This window comes from Arvicola amphibius, chromosome 4, assembly GCF_903992535.2.
Source record: "Arvicola amphibius chromosome 4, mArvAmp1.2, whole genome shotgun sequence".
NCBI lineage: Eukaryota > Metazoa > Chordata > Mammalia > Rodentia > Cricetidae > Arvicola > Arvicola amphibius.
Window position 1 is genome coordinate 4,198,363 of NC_052050.1, and position 19,049 is coordinate 4,217,411.

General features: G+C 42.0%; 1 protein-coding gene across 5 annotated transcripts in view; it reads right to left on the minus strand.

Moving 5' to 3' along the window:
- Tnrc6c (trinucleotide repeat containing adaptor 6C) overlaps nucleotides 1–19,049 on the minus strand; it is a 117,591-nt gene that overhangs the window by 66,091 nt on the left and 32,451 nt on the right. For all 5 annotated transcript variants that reach the window (XR_005285044.1, XM_038326465.1, XM_038326463.1 and 2 more), the window contains exons 2-3: nucleotides 13,878–13,977; nucleotides 12,929–12,950 (exon numbers count right to left, since the gene is read on the minus strand). Coding sequence is in view for 4 of the 5 variants with exons in the window: in XM_038326465.1 (XP_038182393.1) it covers nucleotides 12,929–12,950; nucleotides 13,878–13,940 (85 nt within the window). In the remaining variant the exon portion in view is untranslated. The remainder of the gene's footprint in view (nucleotides 1–12,928; nucleotides 12,951–13,877; nucleotides 13,978–19,049) is intronic.

The following is a 19,049-nucleotide window of genomic DNA, read 5'->3' on the forward strand; positions in this document are numbered from 1 at the left end:
AGCCTCTTATTCCCAGAAGATAAATTTGACTTTTGTATGCAGAAAAAATAGAAACAATTAGGGAAAAGCTTCCTGAATTTTTGGCACCATAAAAACATGACCGTCACACTGTTTCTTGTGCTTCATATCTGCCAGCTCTACTCTAGGACTGAGACTGTAGTCTCTCACTGTGCGGTACATCCCTCAAATGCTAACACCACAGAGAGGTACTGTTTAGTTTCCTTTCTCAGGGGCATGTGCGTATCTGGGGCCTCGGGGTCAGTGGCTGGGCTGGGAAAAGAGAAGCAAGATGGATGCCCCGAATTTTTCACCCAAGACTTTCTTCAGAGTACAAACGAAAAACTAAAGATTGGGTCTTAGATTAACCTGTTTTACAGATGTCTACATTTATTCCTGCTTTAATATGGCAGATACCAAGAATTTAACAGTCACTCATGTTCCCACAGAAGGTAGAAAAATGCACACTTCTTCAACATCCTTTGAGAACCATCCTTCTCCCTGGCTCCCAGTTCTTCCAGCTTCCTTCCAATTTCTCTCCTCCGTGAAGTCAGAGACAGTCTTGGAGAGTCTGTGTAAGCTGCCTCTTCCTGCTCCTTATTTCCCATCCTTCCCTGTCCTCCTTTTTGGTTTGTGGTGTTTTTGTTTGTCCATGGAGGCCACACTGCGCAAGGTGAAAATGACTTCATGGTGCTTAAATCCAATGCCACCTTCTGATTTGATGTTCTCACTTCTAGTCTTCAGGGCCAAGACTTCTCCTGTGGTCACAGTGAGAGCCACAAAGATGACTAAGGCACTGACAACACAGCCACTGAGTGAGAACTGGAGTTCTGCCAGTCTAGGGCTCTTCTAGTATCCTGCCACCATTTTTAACAAAAGACCAAAGGAATCAGGAAGATGGCTCATCAGGTAAAGGGACTTGCCACATAAACTTCGTGACATGAATTCAATTCCTGGAGCCCATGTAAAAGGAGAAGGAGAAAATGGATCCCACAAAATTCCCTGACCTCCACTTGAGGCTATGTCAAACACACCGACCCATTCTATGCAATATCAACTAATTAATGAACTAGACCACAAAGTCAGGGCTATTTTTGTTACTGTTAAACCTACTACAGGAAACAAAATTCATGTAAATCAGTCACTTTATTTTCAGTCTAAGCCACCAAAGTTTAAGATCTATGAATATAGAATATTCAGTTCTCCTTGGCTGGCATATCAAGTATGTCTGAAATCCATGAATCCTCCTCTTGCCCTTGACAACTGGTATATGGCAGGACAAAGACTGGTAGAAATTAAGAAAAATGCTTCTCATAGTTTTGAAGCATGGGAGGAAGAAACCAAAGTAATGAATAGGAGAGACCAGTTATGGTCTCCTAACTCTAAACTAGTTACCACCCATCCTTCATAGGACAATTTTGCTGGTTACTGACAGAGGAACAGATACTATTTGTACTATTAGACTACACACAAGTCTTCTAGGAACAGACTGCAGCCGTCATCCAAGTCTACTGCACACACCTTATATCCTTTGCTAGTCAGAGTTCACCATCATGCAACGAAAAGGGGAGGTGACACTTTTAATGGAGAAAGGCACAGGAAATAGCACATTCCAGAGACATTAGCTCCTTTCTTGACACAGCGCCTTCTCTCCATCCCACCAGTGAGCTCCAGCAACAAGAGTATAGTGATATTTTATTTATGTTTTAATGAATAAAGCTTGCCTAAAGATCAGAAGAGCAAAGCTAAGCCACTAGAGGTCAGTCAGTGGTGGCACACACTTTTAATCCCAGGATTTGGGAGACAGAGGCAGAAGGATCTCTGTGTGTTCGAGGCCACCCTGGGCTATATAATATAAGATCAATGCAGAACAAATCCAAGTGGTGGCTCACATCTTTAATCCCAACACTAGAGGGAAATCTAAAATGGGAGGAGAGAGAGGCTCTGTCTGCTTAGTCTGTGGTCACCCTGCCTTGGTTAGAGGTAAGGCTTCTCTAGAGGCTTGGTTACTTTGCTTTTCTGGTTTTCAGGTTGAACCCCAATATCTGACTCTGGGTTTTTATTATTTGTGCTACACAAGAGAGCCACAATCATCAGGCTAGTCAGGAGGAACTGCCCATCTCTTACCTCTTCTTGGGTACTTTACACCAACAGACTTCACATTTTTGTTCTCAGTCATGCCCTAGGCCATCCAAGAGTGGGCACCCACACTCACATGGCCTCCTCTTTGAAACCCAAATACAACGCCAGTGTTGCTCCAGCCCTGACCTGGCTTTATCTTCAGCTGTCAGCTGGACAGGGCCACTTGGAAGTCATTTATTTCCCTTCCAAATGAAAATATCCCTGGGGATGAGCCAAGTGTCTCTTTCTATAGGAGAGCACTGAAGCACAACTTATGATTTCTTACCCAAATGAACCAACAACTGAGGAAATAAAGAACTGTAGCCACATGCACTGAGATATGCTATGCGTGTAAGACACAGATTATCCTCAAGGCCAGGGGTGGTGGCATGGGACTATAATCTCAGCACCTGGGGAGTGAAGGCGGAATGGTCAGGAGTTCAAAGTCATCTCAGCTGCACAGCAAGTGTAAGAACAGTCTGAACCATACACCCAGCCTCAAGAGATCCTCTGCTTTAGCCACTTGCGTGGCTATAGGCATGTGTTGTCATGGTGAGCTAGATGGAGTTTCTTCTCTCTCCTGAGGATCAAACTCAGAGCCTCACACATGCTAAACAAATACTCTATCAATGAGGCAAACATTCAGCCCTTTGCATTATGCTTCTGTTAGACAGGAGTGATCCAAAAAAATGGCGATGTGCTCCTTAAGAAGTTTGAGCAGGTCTCTCAGAAATATATTACACTTAATGATTTGTTCTCTTAAAGGTTGAAACAACTCCGCACAGTGAGCTACTAGCATGTTGTTTCACAAATGGAAAAATGTCACCTAGAATATGTTCAACCAGCTAACAGATTGAGGGTCCTGACCTAGGTGCTAATTTTCAGAGAGTTTCCAACTGCCCGGGGGCTAACACCTTGGGCTGGTCATCTGGGACCCAAAGTCGTGAGGAGGCCAGCCAACAGTTCTGAACCTGGGCAAGCTCATCTGCTGGGCCTTTTTATGTGATATGCTGATCAAAGCCTCTCTGGTTTAAGCCACTATCTCTTGGCTCTCTGAAAGTACTAGCCACATGGGGCTACATGCTTTTTTCAGATCTAAATTTCTGATTCTATCTCTGCTCCCAAAAAATAGGATGTCAAAACCACCCTCTTCTTCAAATAAATGAATCTAGGGCCACATTACAAAGGAGCAGTTATAAAAAAAACAAACAAAAAAAAAAACAAAACAACTTTCAGTAGGCTAAAAAGTTTAGTTCCTCTGGGGAATGAGCAGTTCACATTTCTTAAGTGAGGGCGACACCTGCTGGCAACAATCTCTGAAAACAACTTTTTAAGAAGCAAATTTTTGTTTTCTATTAAGGAAACAAACTGGCCAAGCAGCTCCTAAACCCCACAGTGCCAAATCCTCTCACAGACCAGGCTGCAATGACTTAGAAACCCTTTCCAAACTGTCAGTAGTCTCAGCATCTCTAAGAGCCCAAGGCACAAATTGTGCCTTAGTCCTGGGCCATTTAGCTTTGGTTTTAAATATGGTGGGCAAAGCCTCTTCCAGCTCACACAACCCATGTTCACATTCTCTGGTCTTCATGTGGTTCCACCCTTCTTCCCTCTGCTTCACTGTTGGACTTCTATGTTTTATTTCTAACCTTTAGCATGGCTTCTAGCTTCCTGGCATTGCTGTAGCCTCAGAGACAAGATGGCACCTGCTGCCTAATCCTTCCTTCCTAAGTGTCATGGCTGCAGGGAATTCAGTGTAGTGTGCTTGGTCAAACTACTGTCACTGTTTAAAACACAAATCCTCATGACCCATTCTTCATTGCCTAGTAGTCTTCAGAGGAAGAAAGTGCTCACTTACGCAACAGACATATGAGTTATTTATACAATTGCTGGCCTAAGGCTATATGGAGTATGGCAGCTAGGGGGCTGTGTGTGATCCAGCAGACATGAGAAACAATGTTTGGATGTATGTTCTGTCCCAAAGCATTACCAGTGACTGTGAAATGGCATTAAAACTAAATTAAGTACTGCTCTCAATATAGTGGCTATAACCTCATTCAAAGAAGACAGGGTGGGGACTGTTCTGTTAAAGCTGAGTAAGTGACACAGCACTAAAGACCTGGTGGCCTTTCTGGATTCTTATCCACATCCATTTCCACCATGGCAGAGACTGGGCAGACAACTAAGGAAGCAGGGGCTTCTGAACGCCTGCCGCTCCTTTCCACAGTCATCCTCATGTGCGTGAGCTCTGGGACAAACAGGGCTTCCTCCATCTCAGACAGAAGCCCGCAAACTTAGGTCCCAGGTGTTCTTCTAGGACACGGATATGCTGAGTATACTGTCCACAGATAATGTTTGCATTATCTTTATTAAACTGCTCAACTGTGGGGAAAAAGCTAAACTCCCAGGAAATGTAAGGTGGTCTAATCTGCCAGAAGAGGGAGCCCATGTCAAAGCAATGAAACAGTGAGAGAAGGCAAGGCTTTGCAAAGTTCACGCTCATGCAGGCCACACACTCCTCTCTGCTAGTTCCTGAGGAGCTGTGCCAATCTTCTGTTTAAGTTCTGGAAAATGTCCTACCACCAGCCTTAGGCAAAACTTGCTCTCTTGGTGTGTGGGGGTCCTAATTTCTCCCCCCTCTCATCCAGGCTTATTAAGTCAGTTTAGCATTACCCAGATTCCTTCCAGTAGCTCTCCACCTACTTCAGATTTCCTTGCCCTCAGTTCTCAACCAATCCTGCAGCCACTGCAGTTAGCAAACTCATATGGAGTAGATAGTTGGGATGTATGTCCATCCTCCATGAGACACTTGGGCCTACAAGGACAGTGTTGTTTTTGTTTGTTTGTTTGCTTTTTGCGCCTCTCTGAGCCTTGACTGTCCTAAAACTCACTGTGGACCAGGTTGGCCTCTGCCTCCCGAGCCGGGACTGAGTGTGCGTCACCATGTTTCCCTCTCTTTTATTGTTAAAGCAGATAATCTTCCAGTCCTTAAAGAGACAGAAATACTTAACGAAAAGATAACTGTAAATTTTTTCAGACAGAAAGTGTGACATAAGTAAATCACAGGATCCAGAAATTTTATTACATTCACTTGCTTATATAGCCATCTCTCTACTAAAATATTTGAAAAAAAAGAGAAACTTACCTAGAACATCCAACAGGTTTTTCCAGTTAGTTAGCTAATGAGCTGACTAGTAAATTCCAGTAGCAGAAAGTGACTAATCAAGCCTGCACTGTGTAAGAATGTCATCATCCTTAAGTTATCAAGTTACCACACGTCCAGAAAGAGGACAACGACAGAACAGACGGCACACAGTGCTGAGCCTTTACATGAAGATCAAGAGGCCATCTGAGAATCACAAATAAGCAATATAAAGGGAGGCAGCTGATGGGAACAAACACCCCTCAAAGTAGATACGTAAATGGCAAATAAGGACATGAAAATAATGTTCAAGACTGTGCTGGATAGTTTTATGCCAACCTGACAGAAGCTAAAGTAATCTGAGAGGATGGAGCCTCAATTTTAAAAATGCCTTCATAAGGTCAGGCTGTGGGCAATACTGTAGAGCATGTTCTTAATTAGTCATTGATGGGAAGACCCAGCCCATTGTGGGTGATGCCATCCCTGGGTGGTGGTCTTGGATTCTATAAGTAGGCTGAGCAAGCCATGAGGAGCAAGCCACTAAAAGCAACACTCCTCCATGCCTCTGCATCAGCTCCTGCATCCAGGTTCCTTCTCTGTTTGAGTTTCTGTCCTGTGTTCTTTCAATGATGAACAGTAACGTGGAAGTGTAAACCAAATAAACCCTCCCCCCCCCCCAACATCCCCTGCCAACTTGCTTTTTGGTCCTGGTGTTTGATCACAGCAATAGAAACCTTAACTAAACACCACTAGTTCTTAGGAATCATAACAAGGCCCAAACCATGTGCTGGTGGAAGATGGAACTGTACAATAACTTTGGAAAACAGTTTGCAGCCTCTTGAAAAAAATATAATTATTCTCTTCCACATAATTATTCAAGAAAATCCAGCTCTATACTATTTTAAAACCTGAACATAAATGCTCATAAAAGCTGAAGAACAGAAAAAAACTTAAATGCCCAGGAGCAGGTGACTAGATATGCAAAGTGCTGGTATGCCTGCACAATGAAATACTAGCAGCAAGAAAAGGAATGACCCAGTGACACATACAACACAAATGGATCCCCAGGAACTCTGCTGAGCAAGAGCATAAGATTCCATTTTGCTAGGAAGTTAATTCTATGGCAGAAACAGGCCTGTGTTTGCTCAGGGACAAATGGCCAAGGGGGAGACAGGAGAAATGGGGGGTGGAAGGAACAGAGAGATACTTCTTAGGAATTGCTTGATATCATTTTGAATGGTAGGAATGGTTTCACAGGGGCATATGTTCCAATATGTAGCAAAATGTCCTCTTTAAATATCTGCAATTTACTGTATTCCAGTTATAAATCAATAAAGGTATTAATATACACACACACACACACACACACACATACACACACACACGAAAAGAGGTCAAACTGGGGAGTGGGGTTGGGACTATTATTTTCTCAAATTCTTTCTCAGAAAGCACACTGCCAGCCAGTTCCCTTTCAGAATTAAGAAGTGTAATTTCTAATCTTGGAAGCTGCCTTTATGGTTGAAGTCCCAACAGCCAGCCAGATTCAGTAGAGGTGTCCTACCCTTCAGGCTCATAGAAACTGAACAGACACAGCGCAGGGACCAGGACTAAGTGCCCTGCTGAATTCTGGGACCAATGGGCTTTCTGACTTTCTTTAAAGTTTAGATTAAGAACTTACATGTCCATGTAGCTGCCCCGAATTTGGGATTTAGCAATACATTTTTATCTTTTAAAACAGTCTATGTATTACAAACACCAAAGTCTTAATACACTTTCCTTTATTCCTACAGGGAAAACTAACCATTTATTATCTTTCCTCCTTTGGGTTATAGAGTAGAATTTTAAAAACTTCTTTAGACATAGAACAACAGAGACAATAAAAGACAAACCTAACGTTTAAAACCTTAAAAGATCTTTCACATAACAACCCTCTTAGGAATTTCTTTCAGTCTTGTTTGAAAACTACAAAATGTCTAAATTCTTTCCAACAGCAGCAGTTACACAGCTAAGAGACACACAAACTGTGTTTCCAGTTTGGTGGTAGCAGAAACAACATACAATTTGACAACCAGAAACCAAGGTTCTAATTCTGCCACTAACAAGCTATCATAAACCATTTAACTCTTTGGGATGGCATTTCCTCACTCAGCACTACGGGAGCTGGAAAATCCTGAAGGAGCCTTCAACTCTGAGATTTTAGTAATCTCACAGACAGGCAAATGAAGTGTCATACAATGTAAAATGCACAGCTGAGCCCATTGAACAGACTTTTAGCTTGCCTCAAAACATCTGGCTTAGGAGGAAATGAGTGTAAGCCTGATATTTTTAGTCATTTTATTTTACTGTCTAATGCAGGAAACAGAGACCTGGTATTTCATAAAAACTCACTGCTGACTGTTGTATTCAGAGAATTATTCACTCAGTGAATGTGGAATCAAGGTCTTGTTTTGTTTCATCTCCATACCATTAGGTTAGGATGAGACCCATGGTCTCAGAACTTTTCATTCACATTGATAAAAAGCTTGTGTTTCAGGTGAGCTGCAAGAAACCTGTGACTGAAACCTAACTCCATGCATGGCTACTCAAAGACTATGGCTTCAGATAGCTACACTGATGACAGAGCGCAGAAAAGGTTCTTTGAGAACTAGCAGTTACAAAGTAAACAGACGTCAGCCCACAGCCCACCACTAAGACCTCGGTGATCTTGTCATCATAATGAACAGCAGAGCACTTGCTTTCATAGACGATGTGACTTTCAACTTTTTATAGGAAAACTCATATTTATTTCAAGAATATAAAAACATTAAGCTGAAAACCATTTATGAGCAGTACTATGTTACTATGGTTAATTCTGCCCTATACCTCCCAATCAATGAAAAAGACCCAGATAACAACAAGCTCACAAAGTTCACATATAAAGCTATTATCATCTATACCCAAATTAAGGCAGAACCCTAAATAAACAGATTGCTGCTATTTGGGCACTGGTTACCAAACAAGGCAGCAGTTAATGTTTTACAACAGGATTATATCTATCCCATTTCCCTACTGACACTAGTCACTGAGGTCTAATTAGGGCAGGAGGAGACTTGGGTATTTAGCTGCCCTTCTTCAGTCACTAGCACAAAGATAATGGGCAGGAGAATTTACCAGGAAATTTTTGTCTATGGACAGGCTAGTAGGAAAGTTTTCTTACTTTCTTCCTTTCCTTTTTCCCTCCTCTTCAGTCCCCTCCCACTTTACTTTTTTTTTTCAAGATAGGGTTCCTCTGTGTAACCACTCAGACTATCCCAGAACTTGCTCTATAGACCAGGCTGGCCTCAAACTCAAAGAGATCTGTAGCCTGTGACTACAGAGTACTGGGATTAAAGGTGTGCACCACCACCATCCAGCTGGCAGGAAGGTTTTTCAACAGTTTACTGTTCGGGTATAAGAGGAGTATAAACTGTGGAATGCACTGGATTCTGTGTACTTAAATGAATACCTAATGAGATATAAAGGATGGTTAATAAACATTACAGCGCAGGATGGAGACGTTTCTTAGGATTGTGTGTGTGTGATATGTGTGCATGTGAATGCAGAAAGAACAGAAACTGACATTAGCTGTCTTCTATCATTGTTTACCTACCTTTTGAGGCAGGGTCTCTCAATGAACTTCGATCTAATCAACTGGCAAAATTAGGCCAGAGAGTCCCAGGAATCTTCCTATCTTCAATTCCCCAGAGATGGAATTACAGGCATATGCCATCTCACCCAGGTTTTTTTTTTTAATATGGTGTTGGCATCTGAACTTAAAGTCCTTATGCTTGTTTATCAAGCACTTTCCCAACTGAACTATTGTGATCTCCCATCACCCTTTAGGCAAGGTCTCCCTCCATTCTGCAGCCAAGGTTAACCTTGAACTCACTGCCCTTCAGTTTTTTTTTTTAAATATTTATTTATTTATTATGTATACAATATTCTGTCTGTGTGTATGCCTTCAGGCCAGAAGATGGCACCAGACCTCATTACAGATGGTTGTGAGCCACCATGTGGTTGCTGGGAATTGAACTCAGGACCTTTGGAAGAGCAGGCAATGCTCTTAACCTCTGAGCCATCTCTCCAGCCCACTGCCCTTCAGTTTTTGTCTCCCAAATTTTTTTCAATAAAAACAATGTTTTCTGTAAGGAAGGCATTAATGTAGAGCATTAATTAGGGAGATATCAAGTATGCCCAGAGGAAAATTAATGGAAGAAGAAAAAGGTGGACTCACCATTTGCAAGCAGAGTCCCAGAGAGGAGAAGCAGTGTTACTGTCTACAAAGAATACAGAGTTCCTCCTGGTACAATCTAGGGGCAGGATGCCAGAGAAAGGATGTTCTGCAACTCTGAGACCACCCATAAAGAAATTGTAGACCAGGACTTGAAAGATGGCTTAGAGAGGACCAGGGTTTAATTCTAGTCACCCACACGGCAGCTCACAACTGTCTGTAAGGTCTTGTTCCAGGGGATTGGACATACTTACACAAAGGCACAGGCCCAATGCTCAAACACATAAAATAAAAATAAATCTTAAAAAAAAGAGAGCCAGAGACAATTTCTATTTGTTATGATTTTACAAAGACTTTCTAGAAACCACACTTAAATTTATAAGGCAGAGAGAAGTGTGTTCTACCTTAGAATAACAGACAGACTGGGACTCCCAAGGTCCACCCCTGTCTGGAGTGCTGCTGTCCTTCTCTGACCACTTTCCTGACATGGGCTGCTCTGAAGCCCACTGGCTGCAGAGACAGGAGAATATGGGCAAGGGTCTGTTATGTGATGTTCCACACTCTCCTTGCTTTATAATGAACTTTGTACCTTTAGAATACTACTAGCCCTGGTGACAACAACAGCAAGAAGGAGACTACTCACTAATGCCAGGGCCTAGAATAGCACAAAGGCAGTAGCTGAGTGAGGGCTCTGGGGAGCAAAAAGAAACATGCAGATGCAGCCCCTGCACTACGTACTGCCAGGCCATGACAGGAAACAAACACGGCACTGGCAGGGTACAAAAGAAAACCTGTCTTATGAGAGCACAAATGTCATCACCAAATCAGCTGTGTCCTATCTAACACCAGTGCCTAAGCGAGTGTCACCTCACAGCAGCTGATTCTGATGGGGCTGAGTAATGGCGGAATCTGAGAAAAGTAGAAACCTGATGTTGCAAATCATCATTAGAAAACAATCTAGGTTGGAGAGATGACTTGGTGACTAAGAACACCGGCTGCTCTTCCAGAGGAACTGGGCTAGTTCCCAGCACCCACACGGCAGCTCACAACCACTCTCCAATCCCAAGGGACCCAAGCACCCTCTTCTGCTTCCACAAGTGCCAGGCACACATATGGAGCATACACAAACATGCAGGCAATATAGTCATACATATAAAATAGAAATACTTAACTGATTAAAAAGAAAATTATGGAGAAGTACTTTAGATTGTTTTATTTATAAGGACACAAACAACTTTTTTTAATTTAATTTTTAAAAATGTTTTCTTTATCATTTATTATGTATACAGTATTCTGTCTGCATGTACACCTGCAGGCCAGAAGAGGGCATCAGATCTCATTACAGATGCTTGTGAGCCACCATGTGGTTGCTGGGAATTGAACTCAGGACCTTCGGAAGCGTGATCTTAACCTCTGAGCCATCTCTCCAGCCCCAAACAACTGTTTTATAGGACAAACCCAAAGGGCAGTTGGCCCAGCCACTCAGAAGAGATAACAGAGCCCAACTGTCAGCCACTCGCCAGCACAGTAACACAAAGCAGGGATCCCATATAAGGGACAGCACAGTTAGTTCAGTCTTCACATAGTTGTGAGCAGTCAATGTTGGGAAGTAAACAATTAATAAATGACAATGGAAACTTATTGCAAAAATGGCTTTTTTAAAGTGTGTGGGGGGGTGAAAGATGTAGAAAGAGTTCTATAAATGACAGCTAAGAACCACTGTTTTATCTGAAATCATAAATTCAAGGACCCTTCTGAAAATATTCTAACAGAGCAGAAATGTCCTTGTACCCCCTGCTGCTTCTATATTCATGTAACAGTGAATGCATCTCTTGATGCAACTCTAGGAACAGGGTGCAAGGACTGACACACAGGGTCGGAAGTGCTAGCTCCACCAGTTATTACCTTTATGTAGTGTTGAGCAGCGGGCCTACTTTTCATCCCGCCCCAGATCCCACACGGCTAGCTTTACACCCGAAATAACAACACACAAACTGTATTCATTTAAACACTGCCTGGCCCATTAATTTCAGCCTCTTATTAGCTAATTCTCAAATCTTACTTTAACCCATATTTAATAATCTGTGTAACACCACAAGTGGTGTCTTACCGGGAAAGATTCAGCATGTCTGACCTAGTGGCTGGCTCCATCCGCCGTGTCTGTCTCAGAGAGGAGAGGCATGGCGATTGCCCGAGGCATCTGCCTCACTCCCAGCACCCTGTTCTGTCTACTCCACCCACCTAAATCCTGCCCTATCAAAAAGCCAAGGCAGTTTCTTTATTAACCAATGAGAGTCCTCCATCACCTTTACTACATTAAAACTAAGAACTCAAGTCCTGTTCAGTTATGAAGTAAGTTCAAGTGAGATCATACATATAATTTTAACTTTGAAAACTACAAGACGCCAACTAGAAGTGAAGTATTGGTATGGACTACAACTGAGAGAATTCTTGTAAAAGCCCTTACAACACCAGCAACTGTGCAACTGCATGTCCATGTGCAACTGTGTCCAAGGAAAGACGGAAAGACTGAGGCACCAGTGAAGTGCAGCATCCTTTTCCTGTGTGAGTGCATCTGTCTTTACAACAACTTTACGAGGCAAGAACAATCCATCATTTTTCTCATTTTAAAAATGCAATACCTGAAGCTTAAAGAAGTACACTGTCATGGATGGAACAGAGTTGGTCTCTGTGACCCATGAGTGTTCCTCCTGTGTCAGGTATGAAGTGGAGGGTTTGGGGGCACAGCTCTGGAAAGAAGCCTCTTACGTATCAGCAAGAAAGAAACAGACTAAGTCTGCAAGGGAATAGCTGGCAGTAAGGAATTTCAAGCTTTAAAAAAAAATTAGCCTTCTCTGGGTCTTATTCCAAATGAATCACCTTCCTGAATTCATTTCTTATTTGGGGGAAACCAAAAGGAAATTTAAGTGTTGTTGAAAACACAGATAACATTTTCTAAGCAGTTTTATATTAACCTAATGTCAATGAAATGTAGCTATATAAAACCAGGTATAAATGAAGAGCTTTAAAATGTATAATAAAGGTAGAATCAAAGAAAAACTTGGATTCTTTGTTTTAAAGTCACCTTCTGTGGTGTATGGTTTAAAAGCACTAGCTCTTACAGAGGACCTAGGTTTAATTCCCAACACCCAAGTGGTGGCTACAACCATCCCAGTTCTAGAGGCTCCAAGGCCCTCTTCTGGGCTCTGTGGGCACCACACACACTTGGTGCACAGTTACACATGCTGCCAAATTCCCATCCATAAACATAAAATAAATTTTACAAAAGTCACCTTGTTGCAAAGTTTGGTACTGTTATAAAAAGTATGCCCCCACAAATAAACAAACAAACAAGGAAGGAAGGAAGGAAGGAAGGAAGGAAGGAAGGAAGGAAATAAATATATTACAAACAAACAACTTACCTTTGGTTTTTTGATCAGCAGCCTAAAAAAAAAAAAAAAATCAGAAATGCTTTAGAAACAATTGTGTGGAATGCACACATTGATGACAGTTTATAAGAAGACTTTCATTTCAGGCTTTTCTCTTTTAGTTTCTTTGAGACATGGAGCCATGACTATCCTGGAACTCACTGTGTTGAGCAGGCTTGCCTCAAATTCAAGGCACATTACTTAGGTGAAAACAAAGATGGTGGTATAATTTGGTATACATGGAACGAAACAGAAGTATGACTATAAGGTTTAATAAGGTTTAAAGAACTCTAAAAAGCATATTTTTAATTATGTATGTATGTTTGTATACATATGTGCACCCAGATGTGTATGACCTTGCATGTGAGTGCATGTGCCCAAAGGGTCCAGAAAAGGGTACTAGATCCCTGGAACTGGAGTTACAGGTGGCTGGGAACCTCTCAATGTGGGTGGCTATGACTGAACGTGGGTTCTCTGGAAAAGCAGCAAACGTTTTTAACTATTGAGACATCTCTCTAGACTGGTTTGTAGAACTTCTTATTTTAACATTTATAAATAGGATTTACAAAGAGTATTGACCAAAACTGCAAAAATTATTTCTAGCTTTTCTAATGCTGTCAGTTTCATGGCCCCTTCCTGATGTTTTAGTTGGAGATGCTCTGAGCTGAACACAGTCCACTCTCAGAAGGCATGAGCATTCTTGACACATCAACTACACAGCCCCTGGAAACAAGACTTTGGTGAGTCTGGCTCTTTAGAAAAGACATTGTGCAGCAGTCACCCTAAATTCACTTCACTAGCCAAGTAGCTATTATTTATTAATTATAGATTTAGCATATTGCTTTAAAACAGTAACAGAATCAAGTGTGGTCATGAGACAGTTATGCTAATGCAGATGCGACACACATGACTGCAAGGGCACAGAGGACGGAATTCTGCAAACCTTTTTCTGAGCACCTTCCTTCTTTTTCTTGTCTTCCTGCTTTTTCTTTTTCTTTTCTTCCATCAAACGTTCCTCTTCTCGTGTTTCCTGTTCTTTTACCCTATTAAATATTTAAAAAATGGTATTAGTATGACAACTGATTTAAAACCTATTAAAACATGAAAAAGCAACCAGGACTAGCAGCACAGGACTATAATCCTAGCTATTTGAGAAGCTGAGGTAGGAGAATCACAACTGGCCCACAGGGTAAGTCCGAGACTGATCTGTGAGTGGGAAGGTGCTAACTGTACAAAAGGACTTGCTTGTTTTGTCTGTGAGAGGCCCTGGGTCTGAGACTCAACACTGGGTAGAGGATAGGGATAGTATCAGTACACAAGGTCTTGGGCTAGACAGTGTCATATACAGGATAGAGTCACTCTGAGAGGATGTCAGAAATGGAGGTTCAGCCAGGACTACAGCAAATGCCCTGCTTTTTTTTTTTTTTTTTTAAATAAAGTGTCTCAGCTATCTAGTTTGTTCGGTCCACATTTGTGGATAAGCAGACTAGTGCTGAGCACTGTGTGAGAAATATGGAAGGAGGTACACCCCTCATCAGGCTAGTGCTTTTCAAAGTGTTGTCTCAACTGACTGCCATCACCTGATTTTAAGTCAGAAATGGAGGATCACCCAGTACTATAGCAATTGCCCCACTTTTTAAAAAAATTATTTTTATTGAGCTACGCATTTTTATCCACTCCCTTCCCTTCTACCCTCTCCCGTGACCACCACACTCCCAGTTTACTCAGGAAATCTTCTCTTTTTCTCCTTCCTATGTAGATCCACATATGGCTGTCTTAGGGTCCTCTTTGTTGTCTAGGGTTGACGACTATAGGTTGGTTTTCCTTTATGTCTAAAAGCTACTTGTGAGTGAGTACATATTATTATTTGTCTTTCTGGGTCTGGGTTACCTCACTCAATGTCTTTCTCTAGATACAACCACTGGCCTGCAAATTTAAAGATATTAATTTTTGTCACTGTGTAGTACTCCATTGTGTAAATGTACCACATTTTCCTTATCCATTCTTCGGTTGAGAGGCATCTAAATTGTTTCCAGGTTCTTGTTATTACAAATAATGCTGCTATGAACATAGTTGAGCACATATCCTTATGATATGATTGAGCATTGTTTGGACATGCACCCAAAAGTGGTATTGCTGGGTCTTGAGTTAGGTTGTTTCCTACGTTTCTGAGAAATCATCATACTGATTTCCAAAGTGGCTGTACAAGTCTGCACTTCCACCAGCAATGGAGGAGTATTCTCCTTATCCCAAATCCTCTCCAGCATAAGTTGTCATCAGTATTTTTGATCTTGGTCATTCTGACAGGTGTACGATGGAATCTCGGAGTTATTTTGATTTGCATTTCTCTGATGGCTAAGGATGCTGAGAATTTCCTTAACTGTCTTTCAATATTAAAGATTCCTCTGTTGCGAGTTCTCTGTTTAGGTCTGTACCCCATTTTTATTGGATTATTTGTTTTTTTTATGTCAAGTTTCTTGAGTTCTTTGTATATTTTGAAGGCCAGTCCTCTGTCCGATGTAGGATAGGTGAAGATCTTTTCCCATTCTGTAGGCTGCCATTTTGCCTTGTTGACCAATAAAGTGGCCCTCTTAACAGAAGCACTGGGCTCTAGGCCTGCTGCACTGATCCCCACCCAAGCCATACACCTAACCACCAACAAGTCCAGGGCTCCTTTCCAATGAATGTGTAAGCAACTAACTGAGGGCTGGCGGGTTATGACTGACTTGGGTCTTGCAAGTGCTCCAGTTGAAATACAAGAAACCTGGAAGTGCTTCCTGTTGTTCAGCTCAGCAAATCTACCTACTGCTCAGTACATGCGACAGCATGTGGGGCTCCCTTCTAAACCAGATCTTCTTCTATGGATACTCTATCAGCTTAGGGGCCACATCACTTTCTATTGTTAATTCTTTGTTGTTGCCGTTGAGAAGGGGTTTCACTATGTGGTCCTGGTTGGCCTGAAATTCATTATATAGACCAGGCTGGCCTCAAACTCAGAGATCCCACTGCCTCTGCCTCCTGAGTGCTGGAATAAGACATGTGTCACCATGCTCAGTTTACAGCTAATCCTTTTATCATGTTTTTTTTCTTGAATAAAACACACCCATTTATACCACTGTGAGGTTTCTATATCCCTACTGGACCTACACTAATACAGGTGGGCAGGCATAGTTAACAGATAAATAGGAGGAATAATGTGCCCAAAAGTCTCAGCCAACCATCTATGCATTTATCCATGCATAGATGTTGTTTTATATTGGATAATTTTGCATTTTTTAAATTTATCAATGTATTTTATTTGTAACTACATATAAAAAAGAATTTCAACCTAGAGGCAGATTATTCATTGACAAAATACTATCATAATAAAATTGATATGGTGGGAATATCTCTCAATAGTTTGTCTTCAAAACAGTGATTCCTCAGTCTTTGAATTCCAGTCAGAATTAACTTAGAAAGCTTAAAAATGTCCAAAACCAAGACTGCTGCTACTCATCTGGATGGAATCTTTGTGGTCAGGACTCTGGCATCAGCATATGGAAAGCTCCCAGACGACTCCAGAAGCTCTGCATATTATGAACTTTGAAAAATGACTATTCGTTGACCTTAGAGATACTCTCCAGGAATGTTTTCATGGTAAAAGTTGTGTTCACACTAAGTCATTCTAGGTATAGGTAGTTCTAAGCATGACCAGGTATGCTCCAACCACGCAGCTTCAGCCACACATCTAGAAGAAAATAAAAATCATGCCAAGGGTAGGTAGGACTCTGTGTTAGAGAGGTATTCAACAGAAGGAAGAATAAAGGATTTCTGTTTAATTCTATTCATCTGCAAGTTAATTAAGGCCAGCTACTCTTCAGACCAGATAAATGCTCCCCCTTTACTGCTCCTGTTTACATGACAAAGCACCCCAGAAGCAACCACTTCTTTCCCCTAACTCCTACTATACAGCTGCTGTTTTTCATTAATTCAAAAAAATCGACAATCTAACCACATTTTTATTTTGTAACCTAAGACACGCCCACTTCTCTCCCGTGTGTACACGGTGTCCTCTCAGAAGCAATGGACGCTGAAAGTTTCTTGGAAATTCTTAGAAATGCTCTTGCTGGGACTGGGAGCATAGTTTTGCCTCAGCACATCTATGGCTCTGGGTTCAATCCCCAGGTCACCACTCTCCCAAAAAAAAAAAAAGTGGCTGCAGCCGTAGCTGGTGGGATAGGGTGTGCACCTGCAAATCTCAAACAGCCAAAACAACCCTGAACCAAACCAAAAGATTCACCATGTGCTTACTTTTTATTTTTGGTGAGCCTAGCTTTTAGTGGCCGGGCCATCTCTCCAGCCCATGTGCTTCTCTTTAAAAGTAATAAATGAGATGTATTTACTATTCCCTTTCTTCTGTGTTACTTAATGTAATGATCCATTCCAGTCAGTGTGGGGCTTGTTTTTTCTTGCGGTTTTGGTAATGACGGATGGGGCCTGTATAAGTGTTACAGCTCTAAGGGAGAAGGCTTTCCCAGTAGGGATGCTACAGTTCTGAAGGGAAAGGTATCCTGATAGTCAGGAGCCAAGGAATCCCACAAAGTCATGGACAAACCTCACAAGTGTTTTATTGGGAGAGACATAGAAGGAGCAGCAAAGAACTGAGCAGGGGTCAAACTTTACATAGAGTTTTGGTGTGTGTGTGTGTGTGTGTGTGTGTGTGTGTATTTTGGTGAGTTTTCTTCAAGCATATGAATGTAGCCAAGAAGCACATGGAGGTCACTTTTTTACTTTTTGTGGAACCTTTTCCTCCACTTTTGAGGCAGGATCTGTGTTGTCCCTCTGCCCTGGCTGGCTTGAATTTACTATGTAGATTAGAGCAGTCTTGAACTCAAGAGAGATCCACCTGCTCCTGCCTCTCAACTACTGGGATTAAAGATGTGCACTGCCATGCTCAGCGGATTATACAGAGGTACACAACTGGCCAAAATGCCGACAACACTGACAGTGGCCCTTCCAATGAACACCCCTGCGATGCAGCAACCTCCACCCTGAAGCTCAGGGAACATCATGGAAGAGGAAGCATCCCAGGATCCCTGCAGATAGATAGCACTGCCTAGACATGACAGGGCGAATGCACCATGTACTCTCAACTACGTGATACCCTAACATGCCAACGTGAACAGGTCCTACCCCTAGATGAAGTGCTACAAGTCGTCAATGCTGCTAAGAGAAGAAGAATCAGTTTCTTTCATGGACGAGCTCCCACATAGATTGTCCAATCCCAAGAGGTCAGCCCTGGACATCTGTTAATACCAGCATAAATGCTAAATGGACTCAGTAGATTGCATATACATGTGTGTATATATCTGAGTATACACACATAACATGAATATGTATGTAATAATAATAAAGAGGAGATTGTGAATTTGGGAGGGAGGGAGGGAGGGAGTATGGGAGAAGTTAGAGGAAAGAGTAGCACGAGAGTAATGTAGAAGCGGTGCTCATATACAACATTCTCAAAAAAACCTAACACATTAGGGCAGAAAGACTTGCAGGTCAATTTGCTCTCGAAATAAGTGACATATTCTGTATCATTAAAAAAAAAAAAAAAAAGGCTTAGCCGGGCAGTGGTGGCGCACGCCTTTAATCCCAGCGCTCGGGAGGCAGAGGCAGGCGGATCTCTGAGTTCAAGGCCAGCCTGGTCTACAAGAGCTAGTTCCAGGACAGGCTCTAGAAACTACAGGGAAACCCTGTCTCGAAAAACCAAAAAAAAGGCTTAGTAGTGCTATTATTCCCAATGCCATGTGGTTAGCATGTTTCCCCTTTTGGTGTACTCCCCTCTCCCGGCCTCTACTTTCAGTCTTTGTGAATTTGGCCATATAACTAGCTCATACATCATTCTAACTCCTATGATGCCAGCAATGCTGACTACACTCCATTAGGCTACTGGCATTTGTGCATCTTTCCAGTATCCTACTGGTTATTTTTATATTCAACTTTTATTGAGTCATTTTTTAATTAAAAATATTTTATGTGAGTGTCTTGCCTGCATGTATGTATTTGCACTGTGTGCATTCATGAGCTAGTGGAGGTCAGAAGTGGGTGCTGATCCCTAGGAACTGGGGGGGGGGGG